Consider the following 24,398-nt stretch of genomic DNA (forward strand, 5'->3'; position numbering starts at 1 on the left):
GGACAACAGCAGAGCAGGGAATCCACATTAGTTAGTGGAAATGATTTTTATAGATGGTTACAGATGATATCACATTCAGAATCCTAAAAGGACAGAACAAGACAAAACATCCATTAGACATTTGCCTGATCTCAGATTTACCTTTGACTCCTGAAGAGTCTGAACTAGCTCCTCATTGTCAAGTATGTTCCCCTCAGAGGTGAAGAGAAGCTTAAGGATGCGATCTTCGATATCTTTTAGCTGGTTGCGGTCAGTGTTGATACGCACGATCAGCTCATTCCTCTGTTCCTCAAGATGTGGACTTTCCAGACGCACCACATCACTGGGGTGGAAGATAAGGGTAGAGAAAAAAATGGAGGGGAAAGAAACTAAATGAAATGCAAGAACCGCAAGCTAACAAAAGGCTGAGATTATGGTCGACGTGCAAGTGCAAATAGTCATTACTGAGGTATATACAGTTGTAAAGCAGTTTGTAAATCAGAACCATGTTGTTTGGGAAGGATACAATATCTGTTTTTCCATGTGTGTCTACGCATGCATGTACCTGAGCAGTTGGTCCTCCAAGCCAGACTTTGTCACTGTGAAGTTGATGATTGTTACTTTGATACACACCTGAAGGGCAACAGGAACACACACACACACACACACACACACAGTGAAAGCGAAACTGTTCATGAATGCCCATCACCACTCAAAGAGCCACAGTTCTAGTTGTGTCTTAAATGCTTTGTCATCTGCAATATAACTTTAACTGTCACGTCTTTAATGTGTGTGACAGCCGATGTCCAACGAAAAGGCTTTACAGACAACTGTCAAATGGGGTCATGTTTTCTAAGTTGCTGCCTTCATGCACTGCTGGTTTGTATTAACACTGGGATAAATGCTTGCATTCACATGGTGCTGCTCTGCTAGGCTGGTGTTGAATGAAAGGCCATAGCACAGTTGGCGAGCTGGCAGGTGATTACATCCCTTGACAATGCCAGCAAACTGACCATAATCTATGTCATTACATGAAGCCAAGCACTAATTGTAACCAGGAACTTTGCTACTATAGCAGAAGGACACAGAGGTTTCTTTGTGCTGCTCTTTTTCCTATTCAACAAAGCATGTGCCTTTCCACAAGCCTATACATAAATGTCTTGTTGCCATAGCTGGAAACTATCTTGTTGGGATTTCTTCTCAAAAAACCCTGAGGCAGTCAGAGGTGGCTAATCTAGACATGTATAGTGCCGTCCTCACCTCTGGTAGGTAGTGTGGGTTAGCCATCTTGGTGGTCATATAGAACCTGAAGTTTTTGTCGTAGTCAATATCTGAGTCTCCAAGTCGGATCAATGTCCGCCCACCGGCCACAAACGTCTGCTTCAGCAGGATGGGCTCCAGAGCTGGATCCAGGGTCTCCTTTAACTGTACACACACAAAATAAGAATGCAAGACTATGCGCATTCATGCACAAATGGTAATAATGAGTATCCAAGAAATGTCACACAGTTCAATCAATGGAAGCAAATGGGGATTTCAGTTAAATACCAAAATAGGACATTGTACACAGCAGAATTTGTACCTTCCCCAGATTTCTTACGTATAATGTTATACCACAAATCACCTCCTTTATGCTCAAACATGTTTGATCATTTTAAGTATGTTCCTACCTCTTCTAGCAGTACAGGCATGCCCATGCGTATGGCATTCTCTAGGGTACGGAGAAAGCTTGGGTCTGTCAGCTTTATCACCTTTAGACCATGCTTGGCTTCCTTGGACCGAATCCATCGGTTGGCCTGAGGGTGAAAAAAAAAAACAACCTTTATCTAATGTGATAAAAAGATGGCTTCTTTACATATTTTCTACATGATAAGAATGAATGTTAGCACTTGATGTAATAAAGGGAGACTGGAGCAATGGTAGTGAAGTGCGAAAAAACACAAGAATACTGTATATGATAAAGCTCCGTGTTGTGGAAATGTACACCATATCATCAACAATTACTCATGTGTCTGCTGGGCACAATCGGACATGGAAGACTTCATAAATAATCTGTCAGAATTTCTGTCTAAGCCATATCTGCATCCCTTTGTCTATGTAAAGCAAGAGAAAGCGGCTGCACTTAGAAAAAAGAGCAGCAGACAGAATGGATGGAGAAGGAAAAAAAAGGTCAAACATGACAGGCAAGAAAATTTGACTTGTCAGTGGTCAAGAAGACATGGAACAGTAAGCTACATGGAGGTCTAAAAACTGAAGCTGTGACAGCATTTCCATGCTGTACATGTTTGACAGTCTGAGTGACTGGTTTGTGTCCTTTCTGTGTGGGGGAGCTGGGCATAGTGTGTGTGTCCTGAGGCAGGGGTCAGTGTGTGACTTTGTATCTGACCGTGTCTGACAGGAAGTTCTATTTTGAGAGAGATTTTTCTGTTCTTTATGCTGGTACCACATTCATGTAGTCACTGCTTTTAATCATATAAAATCAGACAAGAAATCTGTGAAAGAAAATATCATTCACTTTGTAACATAGAGTGTATACATGTACATGACTGTAACATTACACAAACTTCGGGTAAATTGGATGAATAACAATTAATCCACGCCTTGCTGCCTTGATCCTAGTTTCTAGTTCACCTGATCTTGTGGGTCGATCATAAGAGGCCAGCGGCGGCCCCCGGTCACCAGGATCCCGTTCTCTGTAGAGACGGTGTCACGAGGGAGACCCTCTGTGTTCCACTGTCGGATGACGTATGGGTCACCCAGAATGTTGATCAGGCTAAAGCTGGAACTGATGGGGATCTTCAGTTCCTGGCACTTTGTTATCCACTGGTCAATTAACTGGAGAAAGGGGACACACACACATGCATAAGTGCATTAATTTTTAGTTATTTTTTTGTTGTTTAAAGATGATTGGTTTGGGATAAACCTTGTGTTTTTGTATTGTGCATATTTTAGAATGTTTCTCCTTTTTAGATAATTTTCTTATCACTGATTTTAGCTCTGTACTTTTTTAAGGTTTTAATAATGTATGAAGAGATTCAGTTCAGTGCCATTACCATGCATCTATTCTGTTCTGGGAGAAGCAGGAACCAAAGTACAATAATGAGACACATCTGGGCTTAATTTTCTTTCTTTCAACTTTCTGCACTGCACACCATGGTGCACTACAGTGCGGCAAGGTGTAAGACTCTAGAGTACGCTCATACTAAACCTACCAGTTTTCCATTCTGCATACCAGAGTAGTCTGAATTGCACCTGATGACACTGTACCTACCAGCTGTCTGTAGTGGGAAGTGAATGCTCCATAGTAAGCCACACAGGCAGCTGCAATGAAGACATTCCCAACAACGTTGATGATCTCTTGCTCAAACAAGGCAACACTTTCTTCCCAGCGTAGTTGTTCATCACCAAGAGCAGACGTAAGCTTCCCTGCCCTAGTCAACCGAGCCTGTGTCAGAGCCATGGTGTTAACTTTGAGGAAAGAGAGGGGTCCCAGAGAGAGAGAAATAACATTAGCAAGGTAAATGCTGGCAGACTTTTTTTTATTTAATTCCAGTGGGTAATAAAACTTCCATGAATTCTGAAAGAGATGACAGTTTAAAACCCAGGTAGAGCATAAAGTGGTAACATTTAAAGGGCACACCCCTTACCCAAGTCCTCCTTCTCATTTATGCTGCTGTCAAACTGGTCCTGTAGGACCTTGATCTCGTTCTCCACCTCCTGAAGCTTTTGTTGCTTCTCCCTCAGGGTTGCCATAGTCATATCCAGCTCCTCCTGCATTTTTAGAATAGAGGGAGAAAGGGACAGGGGAACATAAATGAACCATTGAGAGAATATTTTGTTCTTTTTTTTTACCCTCATTACTTGGTCCAGTGAATGCAGAGCATTGAGCAGAGCAGAATGTATGCATTGGTTGTGGTAGGCTCAATAAAAATAGGCAGCATTGAGATTTAGAGCAAGATTATGTAAAGAGCTAGCCATTGTAATTTGTGTACGTATATGATTAAAGCCTGTAAACATACTGCTGTATGTTACTGACCTGTGCCTTGGCCAGTTTTTCTCGCTTGGGGCCGACTTCTTTCAGGACTCTGGAGTAAAGATTCATGGCTCTGACCCACATGCACATTGATCTGCAAGCTTTGGATACCTTCTCCACCTAACAGCAGCAAACAATCAGGAATTACACTAACTACCAGATATTGAAGCATGCTGTGTTTCATTCCACAAATGATTATTTTCAGCACAAAACCTACATAGTTCATTTCAGAAGCGTACATACGACTATAACGCCCTAATTGAAACTTTTTAGTTAGCAGTTATCTTCCCATTTCTTTCTCAACTCTGGCACAAAACAGTAGTGTAGTGTTTTGAACTCCAATTTTCAGTTTACTTTGAATCCTACTCCAAAAGATCTGACTGACATATCAGAGTGTTCAACATGAAATTCAAACACACCTTCTCAGGTATGAAATCAGGGTTGTTGACGTATTTCTGCAGCTTCAGCAGGATCTGAGGCTTGATATTGTCCTTGTCATAGTCTGTCAGACGCCTGAGGAAATTGGCATCTCCCAGTAATTGCTTGGCACCGGGCCAGTCTGGTCTGCGAGGAGAACGGAATGTTAGTGCAGCATTGTGGAAAAAGGGAGCCTACGAAAATGCTTCAAATGATTAATAAACATGCAGGTGTGGCTTCATTTATATTGGGACAAAATATATCTGTTAAAAAACACATGTAACTTATTTCCAATTTAAGTCTGGCAGAATGTTACTCATCTATAGCACATGGTGCATGAGTTAGCCTCAGCAAAGACAGGAAATAAGACAGCAAAGATACGAGAATAAAACACAACTTACAAATAACCAAGACAAGTGGTAATGTAAACTAGTGTAAGTTATGATACTGCATGAATTTTACTTTGACATACATACAGTGCTTAAAAATCACAACTCACAACTCAGAAGAACAAGAAAAAGGTGTGAATCTAATCCAACAATAGATATATTACATATTCATATTCTAGTATACATCGTTATAGTACATGCAGTCACTGAAAGTTGGTGCTAGTGAGCCACTGCCGAAAGAGTGGGTATTAAAAGGTTAAAGTGGGATACTGGACAGGATTGGATTTCGTACAGCAATGTAGATTAATGACTGATGAAATTTAAGGGTTGACAGAGGGATGGGTCATGGGATGATGGGGTAATCTCTATGGATGCTGACTGCAAAATATGTGGGATTAAAAAACTGAATACATAAAGTACATTTGGCAGAGTGACGATTGTGATTATGATGATGATCATTTTTGGGATGACTCAAATTATGTTGATAATGATTATGCAGAAGATATTGTGAGTGCTAAAATGATGAAGGTGGCCACAGTGATGATTGTGATTACAATAATGGACCATAATAAATGGGATACCTGATGGATCTTTGTTGGGACACAGACATTTGGTGAATACATTTTCCTGTTTGGTATTCTTTATTTTTTGTAGTCACTCATCCTAGACTGAAATTAGATTGTATCTTATACTATTTACAGATGACCATTTGCCATTAGTGTTGAAATAAATCAATTGTGCTGAACAAATGAAACATAAATCATATACAGATTAGCTATGATATTTCACCAAGCCCTTAATATCTGATCTTTCCTCCATGTTCTATGAATTTATTATCAAACAGCCCCATCAAATGGCATTGCTATCCCTATTGTTGTTATTCTGAAATAGTCTGAGTATTTGGAATGACATAGTTGACATAGTTAGTGAGAAGCAAACTTGTAACTCTAAGAGAAGGACACACAGAGGTGGAAATACCTCTCTGATCAAACATTTCTGAGGAAGAAAAGCCCTGTTTTTTTAAAGAGTGAGAGAGAAGCACACTGACTTGCAGTTGAGCAGGATGCAGATGGCCTCCATGACAGTCATGACTAGGTCTGGGGGTTTGGTGAACACCTTGATCTCAGAGATGTCAGCCTTGTCGAGAGAATTAAGGGCCTGATTGGCGCCCTCCAGGGCTGGCAGAGCCTCATCCAGGTCTCTCTGGGCATCATCAGCTATGGCCTGGGTGTCTTCAGCTTTGACCTTGGCCAAAGCCTCATCCTCTTTCACGACCTTACGCACCTGTGGCAAGGATATATTTCTTTAATGATACATACAAACATACACTATAGCAATGGGAAAATGGTATCAGACTTTTTCAGCAGCTTACAGAAGACAATAGACACATTTTTGTAGTTCTGTTATAGTACAACCTTATTTCTCTCTCACACACACCCAAATACACACACAGACCTCGTCAGCGCTCTCCTGGTCTATAGCCAGTTTCTCCATGAGGGCATCAACATCAATGGATTTTTGTTTCAGGACTGGCTCCAGAGCAGACAGGTCGACTTTCATTTTGTCTACAAGTTCATTTGTCTCCAGCAATTTGGTCAGACCGTTCTTCACACGATCCCTGGCCTAAACATAAACGCACACACAGATATATTGTGCATATTTAGACATCATCCACAAAATAAGACAGATTACAGTGCTACAACCACAAAGCTGATTAACAGAAGAAAATGTTAACAATTAGCATTCATGTACTATGATGGTTAGACTTACTAGCACTAGCTGCTGTCTCTTCTCCTCTAGCATGGACAGGTAGAGGTTGATGAGCTCCAGGTAGGAGGTAGGCGTGGTGTAGTATCGACGTCTCAACTCGGAGTAGAAGCGCTCAGCCATGTCAGTGACACTAACATGTATCTCCACGCACATGGCTGAGAAGCTCTGCTTCAGCTCATCACTGCCAAAGTCCACATTCTGGAAGAAGGTCTGAGAGACAGAGAGCAGCGCCTCACGTGGCCACTGGTTCCACAGGGTAAGGGGGAAAGAGGAAAAATTGAGGTTTGCAGCAAAGGCAAAGATATATAGTTTTATTTTAGCTTTTGTATATTTGCACAGTTATTCAACAGAAAAGCAAAAGAATGAGAATAACAAAATGCAATAATGAAGATATTCACTAAAGATGCAAATTAAAAGCATCCACAGCAGAGTTAAAAAAGGTGGACAATAATGGAATGAGAGCAGGTGAGGATAATAGTGGGTGAGTGAGATAATAGTTGCAAAAAACGAGAACTGCAATAAGAAAAAAGAGGGAGGTAGAAAATTATATCAGAAATGATATTGTGAATATAGCTGCCAGGACTGGCAACACAGTGGTAATGTCAGATAGACTGAAAGAAGAATGGTGCTGTAGACTGGTTCACGACAAGTAGAAAGATACATCCTAACAAACACACAGATGATCCCTAGGGCATGATTGTACCAGGTGTATCTATATTCTATAGCTCTCTATATTTAATAATTACATTTCACAACCCCGAATCAAAGTATTATATATGGCAACATATGATCAGAACATGCAAGCTTTCTCAGCATACCTGCACAAACCAGTCAATGGTGCAGCAGTTGACCAGTGAAGGGAACATTCGACAGCGGGATCTGAAGGCATCCCCCACGGGACTCATGCACAGCACAATGTGAAGCTTCTCCCGTACACGAGAGATGAAATACTGGAACACCTGAAGGCACACACACACACACACACACACACACACACACAGATTCCATAATGTCTGACGGCTTGGTCTCAGCAGGCAGATAACAGCAGATAACATTACAGGCCGATGTTTTCTTACAGCTCGCTTGGGGGCACTGACTTTAAGTGACTGCCTTTGTCCAGGCTATATGGGCATGTTGGCCCTTTGTGGGAAACACTGTGCATGTGTGTTGTTTCTAAATATTATGCAATGTCTTATTTATCTTCTTGTAGCTATTGACAGTAGTCAGTCTTTGTTTTTACTTCTTTTTGATCTTACTGCAGATATCGTCTGATCTTAAACATGGCGGGCATCTGGTAATGTTTTATATTGTTTGGAACAAAGACCCTTTGTGCTACTGTGCCAGACCAAGACACAGTCTGGCACATAACCCCCTGGAAAACTTGTTTTTTCTATGAATTGACATTCATAGACATGACTGGTTAACTGTTTCCTGGACAGACATGAGACAGACACAGGCATGAAAGTGAAATCGATCATGTCATGACTCTTGGGAGGAATGTAAACTTACTCACATTTCAAACTATTGCCTTAAGTGCATCACACCCATTGAAATCAGTGTGGAAAAGACAATTGTATTCATTTGGCTAAAATTGTCATTTTCATAGCTACAGGGTCTGGACATTCATAGCTCAGCGCTCAACAGACAACCTAATTTCCAATATCAATATTTCAGAAGAAAGAAATCTTGGTATCATTTTTTAAAGTAAACTCTGTTTTAATTAACTTGTAGGAAACGATGTCCAGCAAGATCCTCCCAATGTGATCAATCTTACCTCTAACTGCATAGAAAGCAGTTTATATAAAAGTGATTATTGTCAACATTCCAACTCAATCACTTGTTCTGATTATCTTCACCAAAAAATTGAATTCATCTGTTTGATTGCACATGTTGTAGATATATACTGTACTACATTTTTACTGCCTGAATGATATATTTTTACTGCATCAAGTGTTTGTGTCTGCAGTACCTCGTCCCTGTTCTCCTCACTGATTCCAGCCTCTTTGGCTTTGGGGCGGGTAGCACCTAGTACTTGTTCCAGCTCATCTTTCTCAAAAAGGTTGGGCACCTCGCCAGAGTTCAGCATGTTGTTTATGTCCTCCAAAAACTCTTCCACCACAATCTACAAGAGAAAAGAGACAGTGGACATCTGTAAATATACTTAACAAAAAACAAAAAAGCAATCTGCAGGCATCCAAACTTAAGTCCTTCCATCATACCTGAGTGTCCGTAAAGAGGAACACCGTATCTTTGCCAGCCACACCAGCCATCTTATAGAGCCTCCTCAAGTCCTCATGGAAGCTGTCATAGTTGTAGCCACGACTCAGTTCAATCTCAAAGCAGCAGTACCCACACATGTGGGCTGCCAATCGAGTAAGCGACTGCTTGCCTGTACCTCCTACCCCCACAAGGAGGGCATTGCCTCTCTCCTGGCGAATCATACGGGCAATCCTATAAGATGAGGAAAAGTCACTATCATCATTTATAAAGAAAAAAGCAGGAAACATTGTGGTTACAGGTTCCATGCCAGATGAGCTAAATATTCTTTCTGAAAGTATTGTTAAAAAACAGATTTGTGTTCAGTGGCATGCCATGATACACCACTGTTAAAAGTGGAGACTTACACAAACAAATCAAATCAGTCAAACACGATCTTAACAGCAGCAACATATGTACCATTTTATGCAATACATTGGTTCCTCTCTCAAACACTAAACTATAAATGCACCACAGAGACAAACACTCCTTGAACACGTCACAGACTCTTTCTATATGTTCCCACTGAAAAAGCAATATCATACTGTCTCTAGTTTTACTTTTTCCTTAGTGTAATCTTTCACATTGTACCACCTAAAATCCATTAACCCCCAACTAGGAAGTCACATTACAAAACATTTGGCAGGTTTTAATGTACATACCTGGAGACGTGCTCGATGGCATCCTGGAAGAAAACCAGCTTGGTCTCCTTGGAGAAGGTCATGTTGTAATCGTCCAGGTAGTCCTGGAGAACAGCCTGAATCTTATCCATGTCAGTCAGATCCTCATACAGACGATCTTCTTTCTCCACACCCACCTACAGGGATTAGTAGATGGAGAGCAGTGGAGATAAGTATTGTGAGGTATATCAGTGGGAACATAGAAATCAAGTGGTTTCTGAAGTTATCAAGCATTTTTGATAAGAAAAGATAATCTGACCTTGATGAAGTCCCCAAATATGATGGGTTGAGTCACAAAGTATGAGGGCTCCAAGTTTATGCTAAAAAATGTACCTGTCAGAAAGAGAGAGAGGACCAAATAGGGGGCTATTCTTTAACTAGTGAAGATGCTAAAGAACCTGTACAGGACTCAAGTGAATTGTGCATTTAGCAAAGTGAGCCATCTCTGTGGCCAAGTTCTTACAAGCCATCTTGGAAATGATGGTGTTGAAATAGGCCTTATCTTGGTTGTTGATGAGTCGGTCGTGGAACACTCGCTGACACTCATGGCAGAAGAGGCGGAAGATTTGGTTTTTGTCTCTCACTTGACTCGGCTCACACTGCAGTATGCCTGGACATAAAGAGAAAGAAGGATGTATGGCAAGAATAATTGTTCTGATTCTTAAATTCATGGGATAATAAATAGGAGCAGCTGTAAGGATGAAAAAGGGAGCTCATAAAGCTATCTCAAAGAAAACAAAATAAAGAAGAAGAACAACAGCATAAAATGAATGAAATAATAATGAAACCTTAAATACGTGCAAGTCTGTGTGTGGGATTAGAATATATATGTGTTTTAGTAAAACAAGCTGTGTCTGACCAGCCAGTTGTGCCTCTGGCTTGTTTGATCTGGGCTGGCCTTTTAGCTGCAACGCTGAACCCTCTGTGCAGTTAACTTACCACTACTATTACTGTTAGCTTACTGTTAAGTTCGTTTTTTCATTTTGTTTTGCATTTAATACCTAATACAATATAAGTATCCTTTGATTTCATTGTCTTCGAACTCAGTTGTCAGGTGATGTGGTGGTTCCCTTTTATACTGATCTGTAGCATTAGGCTCTAGCTACTGGATTTATCTTTTTAACTTGCTTTCGCTGCTAGTCCCTTTTTCATTTTTCCAAAAATTAGACAATATTTCTTTAGGGAGTGCAGTTAGTGACAATGTAGGCTCCATGCTCCATGCTCAGACAGCTTGACGGGGTAGCGGTAACTAACAACAGGCAGCAGGCTTAAAGAAAGGTGAATTGCAAGACTGCTTCGGGTTGACATAAACCAGTCTGCTGTTTAGTCTTCCAGTGAGGAAACCAGGAAAAGGTCTAGGGTCCAATGCCCCATCCAAGCTGAAATGTCACTTATATTCAAGAAACTGACCAAAATCTTTCCATCTCAGTAGAAATTAGAAGCTGATCCCAAGGAGTTTAGGAATGTCTGTATAATCCATCTCTTCAACAAGAAAGGCAACCGGCAGGCCTGTGACAACCACAGAGGCATCTCCCTACTATCAATTGCTTGCTAAATCTTGGCAATATTTCTTTTCATCCATCTAACTGTCCATCTAGCCTAAGGTCTGCTGCTTGAGGGTCAGTGTGGCCTCCGAAAAGACAGCAGAGCTACATATTTACTGCACAGCAGCTACAGGAGAAATACCAGAACAAAATACTGATCTATATATAGCATTACTTCATTCAACAAAAGCATTTGACAAAGTCAGCCTAGAGGGCCGATAGAAGATCATGGCAATGTATCTAGTGTTGTAGAATAGTGTGCAAACTCCATCATGGAATGATGGCCAGCATCAGAGACAGCAAGAGCTCTCTCATCCATTCCAGATCACAAACAAGGTGAAGCTAGGCTCTGTCCTAGTGCCAAAACCCTTCAGCGTGATGTTACAACACTGGGATTAGTTCCACCTAACCCTACTTTTGTTTGCTGATAGCTGTCTGGCGGCTGGCTCAAATGAAGAACTACAGGCAAATATGGACCAATTGAAGCTTGCAGCAACTTCAGCCTAACAATCAGCATAAAGAGGACTGAAGTCCTGTAACAACCTACTCAGGGAAAACGCTACACTGAGACCACCATCTTTGAGAACAGCCAAAGGCCTCAGCCATTGACAAGTTTACTTAACTTAGAAGTACTCTGTCTTGTGCTGTGCACATAGATGATGAAGTTAAATCAGAATTGCCAAGGCCAGTGCAGCCTATGGACGTCTATAATAATTGGATTGGGAAAGGACTGGTATCAAACAGGAGACAAAAGTGAAAGTCTATAAGGCTGTCATATTATCAGCTCTTTTCAATGGGTAAGCTCCCTGGACAGTCCATCAATGCCATGCCAGGAAATTGAACCATCTCCACGTGAACTGTCTCAGGAAACTGCTGAGGATCAGGTGGAAGGACAGAATCCTTCATACTGACGTCCTCAGCAAAGCCAATATTTCCAGAATCTCCACGTTGCTTAAGAAAGGCACAGTTCAGATGGACTGGGCACTTGACCAGATCGCCCTGCACAAGACTATCAAAACAAGTGTTCTTTAGCGAGATGGAAAGTGGCAAGCAAGTGCACTCTGTACTCTCTCACCTTGAGGAAACTGCACTACCTGTGGTTTGTACAGAAAGTACAACATACTGTTAAACAAACCTAACTCGTGACATTTTTCTAAATGCAAACAATCTCAATCAGAGCCATAATAAACATAACTACTACGGATACATATGAGGATATAGAGAGAGAGGCCATGTGTTGCCAGCGATATGAGAAAATAGGAAAAGTGAGTGTCAGTTTATTGCCATTCACCAACAGTATGAATTGCTAAAGGGAACTGTGTGTTTGAGTAATGCACTCTAGCGATGTTGAACAAGTAGTGTCTAGAAAGCAGGCGTAGAAGTCACTTTAGCTCATCTTTGTACTGTAATGATGCCTGCTGGGTAAAGGAAGAGAGCGAGAGAGAGAGAGGGAATGAGGCAGAGGGGGTGATTGTGCAGACAATTTGGAAACATGAGGCTTTCAGTGACTTTCAGCAAAGCTAAAGTTTAGTTTGTGCTGTTGAGGAAAGGAGAGGGGGTTCTCGTAATGCAGTCACCTGTGACTAAGTACAAGTGTCACCCAAAAACCAACCCTCTGATCAAATCAAATCTCAAGTGGCATTTCGTAATACATTTTGAAAGTGGTAAAAATGGAAAAATTGGATATACCTGGATACAAGATACTACACATGATTGAGTATGTGGCATTCCCATTAGGTGCTGTATTTCACCTAGTGCAGCAGTGAAGTATTTAGGGAGAAAATGCATGCGTTCATCTCATCTGGCTGCACAACTTTCACTTACTGCCTTATTACACTTCCTGTGTTTCAGTTATATGCATGTTATCTTTACCTCTCTCAGATTGGTGTTCGTAAGAACCTTGGGTGTCCAGTGAGCTGATCTGAATGTGTGCGAATCAGTGTGTGCAAACAGTGTGTGTGAGTTCATGTCTTACCTTGGACACACTTGGAGAGGTCCCGGAGATTGAAGACATAGTGGGACTTTGCTGGAGTGGGCAACAGATCTACACTCAAACGGTTGTAAATCTCCACAGCTGCATCCACTATCTGACTGGCACAGTCCTTCACTGCCTGGGAAAACTCACTAAGGAAACCATTCAGGATGGCCTAGAGGAAGGTTGGAAAGGAAAGTGGGGAGAGGGGTGAAGTGGAGAAATTAGAACAGCAACAGATATTATAGCACGAAGTACATGAACACTACATGTCCTGTCCTCATAATTATGTTCCTGAATCAGTAAAACCAAAATTATTCATGATAAATAAAGATTTTCTGTAATAAATTTAGTTTATAATTTTGAGCACAGCTTTTAAATAAGCAATAAAAGAACATGTGTGTGGCTTATCCTCCGAGTGTAAGGCTGTAATAGCACATGACTGATGTGTAGTTGTGCACGAGTGTGTGTGTCTCTCCTCACTTTGAATATTTGCTTTAGGCTGTGTTCCGAGGGTGTGGGAAGACACAGCACGCTGAAATGGCGGATGAATCGTGGGGTCACCGGATTGCGTCCCCCTCCTGGAGGAGCACATGCTGCAGTGATGGTCATTTCCTGGACGACAGAAACAAAGGAGGAAGAGAATAAAGCAGGAAGGTTTTGCCAACATTCAAAAGAGAGGAGGCACAAGAAAAGATCCTGAATTGAGATCCTGCAGAACCCAACACAAATGTTGAAGATGTGGGGAAATATTAGGGCTTCAAGTATTTTCATGAGTAATTAATTAATCAGTTGAGCAATTGTCACAATTAATTATTTAGTGTACAGAAACATATTTACAAAATGGTGAAAATGCCCTGGACAGTTTTAAAGCCATCTAATAAATATCAGATTTTTTTCTTGTCAGTTAATTTTCTTTCAGTCTACTAATACAGTAGAGAATAAAGTTAAGATTCAGTTCAGTTTGTCTCTCTCGCTTATCCACCAGCATTTTCTCTGCATTTTTAAACCGTTAGGTACATACATTTCATTTCATTTTCATGACTGCCATCGCTAATCTGATCTAATCTGTAAACAATATGAATATTTCTGCTGCTGTGAAACCTAATACACCAGCATCTGGAAAGCTGAACTTGATACATGTCATGACTAAATCTAAATCTAAAAAAAGTATTTATTTTGTTTCTGGATGAAAATCACACAAACCTCCTCCCTGAATATAATCTCTTCTTCTCCAAATAAAATCTGAGAAATGCATGAAGGAATGAATGTGGTGAGAGTATGTGTATGCTGTTTGCCTGTGTATGACCTTATTTGTCTCTGGTGCAGTGCCTTATCACACAAGAGCCCAGATGTATTACTTATGTGGAATTCTACAACTCCACATACATCATTATACTGTAAGCCATCACATGCAGTCTAAAGTACAATCAGTCTTGTGAGTGTGTGTGTTGTATAAAACAAGTTAAATGTAGGAAACTTTATCAATGTAGAATACAAATATGGGTCACCAATATTAAAACAAATACAGATGCAAACACACATAGGCACACAAGATGAATGGGTTTCTTATATAAGTGAACAAATTACATTAAAAATTCCACCGGAAATTAGGTGCGTTAGCAAAATTTACAAACAACTCAAACAAGAACAATTCAAATAGCTCAACACAACTAATATTGCAGGTGGATTCTCCAAATTCAACACAATTTGCCACTTTTAGTAACTACTGCAGTCCTCACAGATGCCATGATGTTTTCTCCTAGGATTTCCTGACACTTGATTGAATCCATTGGGGGGCAATGGGGTTTGAATAATTTTAAGCACAACTGTAAAAGGCACTCTGATTTTTGAAAATGCAGTTGTTTGCCATCTCACGCAGAGTTAGATGACAACTTCAATATCATAACATGTAGAAATGGAAAACAAGAATTGTGGCTCAATGCGCACTTAGTTATATAACTGGATATGTAGATTGGAGGTATGGATTGGAGTGTGGCCTAACATGATGAGCTGAGTAGAATGGTCCTGTCCTCCTGGTTAGGTTGACAATAAACAAGCCCAGCTGCCAAAATGTATGAATGTTTCTTTAAGTGTTCTGTCTAAAACAAAAGTTTTACCTAAATACTGAGGGAAAATTCATAAACAGGAAAAGCACATGTTATAGGACGCTAACAGCCATCTGCTCAACTCCATGCAGCCAAAGTCAGATGTATGCACATACATAAGCAGTACTGTCAAATGCACCATTAGGATGCAGCTCATCTTATTTGTGTATATTTATACCTGGATCTCCTTCCAGAAGAACTTGCTTCTGTCATAGAAGCCAGAAAAGTCCTGGAACTGACGCAGAAGTTCTATGGGTGGCTGAGAGCCATAACTGTCCAGCTTAGGCATATTCAGGTCATCCACAAAGACTACTAACTTCTTGTTACCAGGAGCACCTACAGTAAAGGGAGAAGAAAAGGATGGGGAGAAAAGGAGAAACAGTTGAAGATGTATGGACTGACAGATGGACAGATGGTAAGAGAAGATGATACTGTTTGTAGATGCAATGAAAAAGCAGAATAGTGATAATGAACAGACAGCTGAATGGATGGCTAAATGAACAGATCAACTGTCTCAAGCAAAGACATTTCCAGTGGTGTTGAATGTTTTAGCACATTATCTACACATTACCACCATTTTTAAGTATTGACAGAGACTTTCCTCTTTGCAGTATATGAATCATTGTGTGATAATGCAACTGTGAGCCAATACCCAGTATGTTTTTCCTCTTTTTCTCCAGTTTGGACTCAATAATCTCCTGTGTGCGGGCAGAGGAGGTCTGAGCAGAGAAGTTTATGTAGACTGGAAGGTATCCTGCTTTTTCCTGGATACTGTTAAGAAGGTCTCGAGCCACCACTGACTGTAGGGGACAGACACATAAAAATACTTCAATACGCTTCTTTTACTGAATCTTGGTGCAGCATTTGATAGCACATCACTCTGTCCCTGACCACTACAGTTCTCTAACTCTCTGTTTTTGTCTGTTGGATTGTCTGTGTGCTAATATTCACACCTCTCCAACACATACAATAAGCGTCTTGGTTCTCAAGCAAAACTAACAAAATGAATGATGGCTGTGGGAAGGATTTCCAGAAGCAGTGAATTTAACTAAAGCCAAGAACAAAATTTCAAAAAAATATTCAACTGAAAGTATTTTCCTTTATAATCTTTTTAATAAGCTTATTTTCCTGTGTTTCCATTAGAGTTTGTTGTTTGTTTTCCTTGTTTTCCATTATTTGCTGTTAAACCCAACACTAATACCCAGTACATCTGAATATAGTAGTCATACAATGTTTGCAAACCAATAGAAAAGGAAACATCTCTCAAGCTTGACACGTGCAGTAGGTCATGGCCAACCAGGTGCAAAAAAACCATCAGAGGAACTTGGTTTTGCAGTGGCATTGCCAGTTGTATTCACTGAACATCTGGTAGTGCCAGAATCACTACTGCTGGAAACTGAGGCCAAGTTTCAGCTGGGGTAGACCAGTGATTTTCCTCTGTGCAACCCAGATGCCCACTTACTGTCTACATAACTAAGCAAACAATTAACAACAAAGCACTGTATCTGGGATTTCCTGTTAAAGTACTTCTGTTGGGTCAGTGTCCTATGATTTAAAGTACAGTACACCATGGTGCTGCAACTGTTTTTAACGTATCTGAGAATCCTTACCTTCCCCACTCCAGTGCTGCCAGTAAATAGTACAGAACGCCGCACAGATAGCAGTTTCTCCATCAAGTAGCCATAGCGGACAGTGTCTGTGGTGGGGACCAGCATCTCAAAAAAAGGCTGCTCCCTGTTGTATTTAAATAAGGGCATTATCTTCTCCCATGGCTCCAGACGCTTGTGGTTAAAGTTCATGTACACACTCCACAAGGTACCATACTTGGGGAGCTGCATGGCACATATAAATGCACATTATTACACATGAAAACACCCACAAAAACTAGGGAAATACTGTATATTAAAATGAATTTTACAAAACTGCCAACATTAGACTGTAGGTTATTTGCTCTACTCTTTTGTTGACTGTAGCTTCAGTTATGTGGTGCTTTAGAAGTTTCCTTGTGGCATGTAAATTAGTATTTGTCTGCCTTATTTGTTTCTCTGAATCCTGCTGTTACTGATGTATGACTGTGTGTGTGTGCAGTTTGTATTCCCTCAAGCTTCACAGCTGGGAGCTGGCTGCACTGGCTTCATCTCATGGTAAATACACACAGACTTAGACACAAACAGTTCTCTGATATAAATAACATTAAGATTCCCAAACACACACACCACAAAGACAAAAACAACAACAACATTAGCTCATTATGCACAGCCAAATGAACAGATGCAGAGGCATGTGGGATCTTCCAGATGATACTCTGTAGCCTTCCTGAGTCTTTTACTTATATGCTCACTCCCCCTTCAGGTAAGTAAGTCATGTTCCTACCCCTACTGGGTTCTGTCTCTATCATTAGGACCCCCCCTCAATCATCTGCCACTACTGCCAGCCAAGACAAACCTCAAATAATTAACGTTCCCTTTCATGTTACACTGGAGGACTCATAATATCAACTTCAACCTTCATTCATCTATTGCTGTACACCTCCTTCTTCACAAATAAAAGTTATTTCCTCCATTCTATGACAGCTGATTCATAGTTCTCAAAAGTTAGAAAGGTAGAATAAAGATATACGATGGACTTTTACAACCTTGGCACAACGCTCACCCTTTAATTTAATTTACCTTTCCAATATGTTCCTGTCTCCCACTGACAGAAAATGTACAATATGGATGCTCTTTCTTCATGTCTTCATTTCACACGAGTGACTGATATTATAGAGAGGAATCCTCTCTCAGATTAGCTGTGCTCCAGCTAGATACATCCAGTGCCAATAATACTTTAATGTAATATATAATATGAGCTAACCTCCAGGGCTTTACACATATTTCATGCTAATACCAGCAAATGCGTTGGTAAATGGATTTGACTCTCAGTAATACAGATGAGTGATAAAAAAAAAAACTGCCTTGAGTGGCAGAGAAGAGTTTTACCTGCAACACTGGGCATGTGAGACACAGTTTCGACATTTTTGTCTTTATATATGCCGGAGTGATATGAACATATGCTGTGTCTACAAATGTTACAATACAGTTAAGTACAAAAAACCCTCTGTCTTGTGTATATCTGTGGGCATGTGCACAAGTATATACCTTAGCAGAGCTGTTGTCTTGAAACTGCTCTCGGACGAAAGTGTCGAAAGCATCCCAATGAGAACTGGTCAGGTTTCCGCCTACTGCCCACAGGTAGCAAAATATGAAGGTCTGACATAATACACTGTTGAGATGCTTGGAATCCTGACAACAGCACACACAAACAATTAAAAAAGAGGGAGGGAGAAGCTCAGTTAGTAAGGACTGGGATGGGTTTAAATTAAGTATGTATTAACGTATCTGTGGGGTCCATTCATCTATAACGTATTGTGTCTAGTGTGGTTTAAGCAGAGGTGCTCCCTTGTCCTCCCTGGTTATCTGTCCGTGCACACAACAACACTGAATCTTACTGATTACAGCGCTGAGTCATTGTACAAAAAGGTTCTCATTTGCACTAATAGACCAGTCCGTGTGTGGCACCATAAACATAACTGAAATAGACTAAAGTGACAGTTAAATCTCGTGTTTAATGTACCATATTGAGGTCTGGCCCTCCTGCCCCCAGCAGCAGTGCCTCTAGTAGGGAGCAAAGAGTGGTGATTTTACTGATGTCCACCTGGCGCATTGCCTGGGTACAATTCTTTGACGCGAACTGAAGACCCTTCTCCACATACTGCTCAAACAGCTCCAGCAGGTATGATCGCACTGGGTCTGGGAGCTAGAGAGACAGCACAGAGTGAAGGACAACAGAGGGTCACAGAGAGGTTAGGCAGTGATCTTTAAGAGACATTTATCAACATGATCACTGAGGCAACCTGGTTGGTTTGACACAGTAATATAGGAAGAACGTTTATTCACTTTCTTGCCAAGAGTTAGATGAGAAGATCAATACCACTCTCATAACTGTTTGCTAAATATATAGCTGCAGCAGGAGAGTTAGTTTAGCATAAAAGACTGGAGGCAAGGGGAACCCATCTAGCATGGCTCTGTGCAGGTAAAAAAAAATCACCTTCCAGTATAGCTAAAGCTCACACACGCTAGCTGTTATCCCAATTTCAATCTTTATGCTAAGCTAACTGCCTCGCTAAAGGTTGAACTAACCCTACAATAGGTATACTAGCCACTGGCTTGAAGGGGAATCGCAATAAGAGGGGGCACTACTCTCCCTGTTCCCAGGAGACACAGAGAGAAAGACTCTCTCAGTTAAAATAGCTGAGTGGAATCAATACAAAATTAATTAAAAACTCTAATAAATTCTAACTCTAACAACTCCACAAATTTGTTGAAAGTGTAATCAAAGTTATCCCAGACAAAGAAGAATGCAACACTTCAACTAAGAAAGGAAAGTGCCTTCTCTCTAAAAAGTGTTGCTTGTTAAAAAAACTGATTGAAGTCCTCAAAAGTGGGAGATCTCCATGGAGATTAAACAGGAAAGGCTGAAACAAGGAAGACAACAAAAGCAACAAACAAAGGATTATCAGATAAATACACAGACACAGAGAGATACACAACAAGAATGGGATAGAGCTAAAGGTCAAGGGGAGAAATTACTTTTTAGGGTGTTAAGTCACCCCCAAAGGCTTAGGGACAAAAAGTCATGAACACAGCCAAAATTTCATGCACAGAGAATACAGGAGCAGTGATAAAACTCTAATTGTTAATGGTATAAAGTATGGCGAGGAACATTTGATGTTTAACGAATGCCAACAGCTCGGACTGTTCTTAAAGGTAGAAAACTATGACCTGAGAGAAAATTAATGTAACACGTTACATAAACTATGGGTACTACCACTGGCTTGTGGGACCACATGTCATAAGAAAGGCACTTGTGCAAACATGTAATACTGCTTTATAAGCATTTATATGCCAAGCCTCAAGCATGAATCCTCTGTTACGATGAGCATGATTGTAGCCAATTTCAAAAGACTAATGACAGAGATATAGTATGTACAACCTTGGCTCCTAGACCACTGATCCATGTCTGGACATACGGCATCCATTTGAGCTCATCTGGGTCAATATATACCATCCCACAGCGACTGACTGTAGCTGGAGATGCTACAGCCAAGTCCTGGACCTGATAAACACAGTTAAGAAGATTAAAGAAGGTGATCTGGGAGTACAAAATACTGCAGAACTATCAAAGTATACACTAAAGCAGAAAGCATCAAATGTCAAGCTTTAGCCGCATTCAGCGCCTGTGCATATGAATCTGAAAACTGCTTATTAACAAGAAAAAAGCTCTAACCTCAAACATCATATGTATGGATGGAGTAAGTTTGATTCGCTCGCTGTTAGCCAGACAGAGCATCTTGTTGTCATCCAGCACTGTGTTCATGTTCTCAATCCACAGGGCGTCGACTGGGCCGTCACAGATCACCCACTTGTGGTCGTCACTGGTGTTGCTGACTGCATCACGGACACTCAGTGCCATCAGTCCATCACGCCACTCCAGCGTTAATGTGTTAACCTGAGGGGTTGAGGTAAATAATGAATGAATGTAGAGAGAGCAGCGAAGAAGTTGCTGTGTGTCAGTTATTCTCTTGTCAACAGTACCTCTCCATAGAGTTCTCCCATCGTGACAGATTTTGGATTAAGCACATAGGTCTTGACAAGTTGATAGAAGGGGTTGTTAGCACTGTGCCCCGCGCGATGGAGGGTCTCCAGTGTGTCTGCCAGGATAGTGTAGACGGTGGTCTTACCCCCACCAGTAGGCCCTACCAACATGACACCATGACGCACTAACATGGTCTCATACAGCTGGATCACCTGGTTGCATAAAAAGAAGTGGAAGTAGAGGAATGAGGCCATGTTTGATAACTAAATTCTATTCACCTGCCATATATGGTGGTGGTTGCAGAAATTTCAGAGATACACATTTTAAAACCTGAGCAAATGAAATGAAAATGAGCATGCATTACATACCACTGGACATGTGTTTTAGTAATTTGGGTGAATCAACCCTTTAACCCTTGTATGGTGTTCAGGTTTGTGGACCCGATTTCATCCGTTTTCATGTTCTTTATCAAAAGAAAAACTATACGATTAATCATTTTTTCAAAGTCAGACTCATCAATATGAGTCAAGGCCAATGAGTCTGAGTTTGAAAAAAATAATTAATCATATAATTTTGCTCTTGATGAAAAAATGAAAACGGGTCCCACAGACCCGAACACCATACAAAGGTTAAAGGTGGCATATATTTAATATTCTTATACAAATCTACTGAAAATACAAAAAATAACAATGCAATAATCTTATTAACAGCTATTGCCAGTGTAGCAAAAACTTGATATAGTTTACTTTTCTGTGCCATGGACCCCCAATGTTGCCCATTTCCATATGACTTTCCAATTTACCTCTCATTTATCCAGAGCTGAAAAAAGTCTGCCAACTATGCACAATTTACTCCATCAACTCTAGTCTACTGTGTCCAGATGTTTTAAGAAAAAAACTGAAACACATATGTGACCTGTCTAAAAGATGTACATCTTCAGCGGGAGCAAATGTGCTTAAAGATGAGTGCCACAAACAGGTTAGTACTGAGGCATGGACTAGCACGTTGTGTTTTGATGGGATTTGGAATAATATCCTCCTTGTCTTTCAGAATGTATATATTACATGCAAAGTGTTTTACAGAGGCAAAGGAAATAATTCATATGGAAAAAAATTCACTCCCCCTTGTACCTTCTTGGTCATGCTAGCCAGAGGCTGCAGGTTTCGCTTAACCAGAGACTTGAGGATGGTGGAGTGTAGCACACCGTAGTCATGCTCAGGAATACACACACCAGGGAAGAGGTCTGATAAGATACCACTGGAGGGGAGTTGGCATAATACATACACACTTACAATATATATATATATACACACACACAGTAGAACATAATTAATTTCACATACAAGAAGTTTAAAATATAGCACATCTGTTTTGCACTGACAATTGGCACTCAGCAGTTCGCTGTGAGATTCTAATGCCCAGTTATTTTTCTGTGTATGTACACTTGGAGCACCAGAAGTAAGATGCACTTCCTCTCCAAAACGTCTGACGGACTTACCCAAACAGCACAGTATCATCAACAAGGAACTTTGGCAGGTTGGAATCCCTCAGGGCTCTGATAAGAACCACATCCTCACTGAGGTGGGGGTTATCTCTCTTTAGTGACCTAAGAACACAAAAAACAATCATTCATTAAATATGATATGCATTTCATGTAAAGATGTCAAGAATTTTCCTCAAAGCTGATTATTTGTCAACAAGTTTTACAGTTACTTATTATACAATCTATTTTATTGGTAGCAATTATAAAGCTTGTAGCAAACAATTGGTGTACTTTTTTTTTTTTTGTTCATCATTCCCCACTATGTCTTGACCAAACTGCAGAACAATCCTTAGTTTTCAGTTTACACTTTGTTCATTATTACTAAACTGCCTTGAATAACTAATACGTTTCCAAAAAGTAAATCCAGTAACACTTTTCAAGGAAGGACTTCCAGGGGAGTTGGTGCATTCACTGAAATAAATATTAACAATATTTAATGTTACAATGGGCGAATCAACTAGTGGAAAACAGACTCATTACCAATACAGATGTAACAAAAATAATAAGCAGCCGATGTAAGCTGATAATCTAATATTGCGCAACCCGATCTTCACAACAAGCTGACTCCACTCGGTTATAAAAAACAAAGTAAAAAACATTAGAGACATTAAAGCGGGAGATAATGAATGTGTGCTTAGTGTGGAACGAGCAGACACAGAGGAGTAATTTCTAGGCAAAGATGGACAATGAATCACAAGCCAATTACAACAGTTCCCTGAGCTACAGCTAATAACCAAAAGACAAAAGCATGACTTTCACTACATATGGTCAAGAACATCCATTCAAATCTATTTATGCACCCACGCGGGCCAGGAACAACCATGCTTTTGCTGTCTCCAACCCATTCTTTTGTCTGCCTAATCTTGTTCTTCATCTCTTCATGTGTCTCAACACTCATTAGTTTCGGGAATTATATCTATTTGACTGAGTGAAGGAATTTCACACGGATGGCACACAGTGAAACTAGTGCTTAAGTAAAGAGGTGCTTCTTTTCTATAATCAAACATGGTTCCAGCAAAAAAAGTATGGGATCACTTCAGCAGCCAGAGGGTTATATTCTAATTTGAGTTAACACTGGTACAGTGTTTCTTTATGGTTTTGCATTTGATTAATAGATTTGCTGAATCTATAAGGGTTCACAAAGCATGACTTTCCTTAACTTACAAATGATGACTGTCTCTGCATAGATCATAACAACTGCATACTGATTAACAATATATCCATTAATAATCATCATTAATACTCTCTCACACACAATCTGTACATATGTACTAAATATACTGAATGGTTATTCATGTGTCTCTGTGTGCTTGTACGAGCCACAATGGTCTTCTGGTCTTTCTATAACTAACTGCATATGTTTGTTAGTGTATGCATGAGTGTAAATGCTCTGACCCAGCCATGACCAGGACAGACTTAACAGCTCTCATGCCAAAGTCGTAGTGGTCCTGCTGGGACAGCTGCTCAGAGCACAGCTTGTACATCTGGGTCATTTTCCTTGCTAGGGTCTTACTGGACTCGAATCCCTCTGAGTACAAAATCACCTGGAGGGAGGGAGAGAGACATATGATAAACTGAGAGAAAATAAGCACGCATGTACTACAACGCACAGACAGTCTGCCTGTTACCTCAGCAATGAGCGCATAGTTTGGCACCATCATGGCTATAGGTCTAAAGAGAGCTTTGAGGTTGTCAGGTAGCTCTGTTCTTCCAGCATAGCCCGGATTCATGGTGATGAATGCAGCACAAGTCATCACCAGCTTGATGTCCTGGCCCTCAAATCGAAACCTTGACAGCTGCATAACACAGAATTGAGTGAGAAGCTTAAACGATGTCTTAAACATCTACACAAGCTAGTCTGTATGTGGCATTGAGTTATGGACCTAATTCATTTCTGCTGTCTGTAATCTGTGCTGGCTCTTTACTGGATCATCTTTATTCTCAATACATCCCCAATATGTGCATGCAGAAAAGATGTGAAGCTAGAAAGTGATTGTATAGTGACAAAGTTTGATAGTAGACCATCATCACGTTGGTCAAGTAGAAGAGAATCTAATCAGCTAGTTACTGACT

At 40.5% G+C, this 24,398-nt stretch overlaps 1 protein-coding gene across 1 annotated transcript in view; it reads right to left on the reverse strand.

Annotated features, from left to right (window-relative positions):
• Positions 1–24,398, reverse strand: part of dnah6 (dynein, axonemal, heavy chain 6) — a 54,318-nt gene that overhangs the window by 14,912 nt on the left and 15,008 nt on the right. Inside the window, exons 32-63 of the mRNA XM_070854395.1 lie at positions 23,954–24,121; positions 23,721–23,869; positions 22,281–22,388; positions 21,913–22,039; positions 20,782–20,994; positions 20,474–20,695; positions 20,180–20,302; positions 18,761–18,943; positions 18,286–18,429; positions 16,759–16,980; positions 15,801–15,948; positions 15,327–15,484; positions 13,524–13,655; positions 13,044–13,215; positions 9,988–10,134; positions 9,784–9,857; positions 9,507–9,661; positions 8,808–9,039; positions 8,558–8,710; positions 7,407–7,547; positions 6,589–6,831; positions 6,274–6,441; positions 5,867–6,102; positions 4,432–4,576; positions 4,016–4,132; positions 3,627–3,750; positions 3,251–3,447; positions 2,611–2,814; positions 1,650–1,775; positions 1,240–1,404; positions 545–612; positions 142–322 (exon numbers count right to left, since the gene is read on the reverse strand). Coding sequence (XP_070710496.1) covers positions 142–322; positions 545–612; positions 1,240–1,404; positions 1,650–1,775; positions 2,611–2,814; positions 3,251–3,447; positions 3,627–3,750; positions 4,016–4,132; positions 4,432–4,576; positions 5,867–6,102; positions 6,274–6,441; positions 6,589–6,831; positions 7,407–7,547; positions 8,558–8,710; positions 8,808–9,039; positions 9,507–9,661; positions 9,784–9,857; positions 9,988–10,134; positions 13,044–13,215; positions 13,524–13,655; positions 15,327–15,484; positions 15,801–15,948; positions 16,759–16,980; positions 18,286–18,429; positions 18,761–18,943; positions 20,180–20,302; positions 20,474–20,695; positions 20,782–20,994; positions 21,913–22,039; positions 22,281–22,388; positions 23,721–23,869; positions 23,954–24,121 — 5,145 coding nt within the window. The remainder of the gene's footprint in view (positions 1–141; positions 323–544; positions 613–1,239; positions 1,405–1,649; positions 1,776–2,610; positions 2,815–3,250; positions 3,448–3,626; positions 3,751–4,015; positions 4,133–4,431; positions 4,577–5,866; positions 6,103–6,273; positions 6,442–6,588; positions 6,832–7,406; positions 7,548–8,557; positions 8,711–8,807; positions 9,040–9,506; positions 9,662–9,783; positions 9,858–9,987; positions 10,135–13,043; positions 13,216–13,523; positions 13,656–15,326; positions 15,485–15,800; positions 15,949–16,758; positions 16,981–18,285; positions 18,430–18,760; positions 18,944–20,179; positions 20,303–20,473; positions 20,696–20,781; positions 20,995–21,912; positions 22,040–22,280; positions 22,389–23,720; positions 23,870–23,953; positions 24,122–24,398) is intronic.

This window comes from Pempheris klunzingeri, chromosome 3, assembly GCF_042242105.1.
Source record: "Pempheris klunzingeri isolate RE-2024b chromosome 3, fPemKlu1.hap1, whole genome shotgun sequence".
Taxonomy (NCBI): Eukaryota; Metazoa; Chordata; class Actinopteri; order Acropomatiformes; family Pempheridae; genus Pempheris; species Pempheris klunzingeri.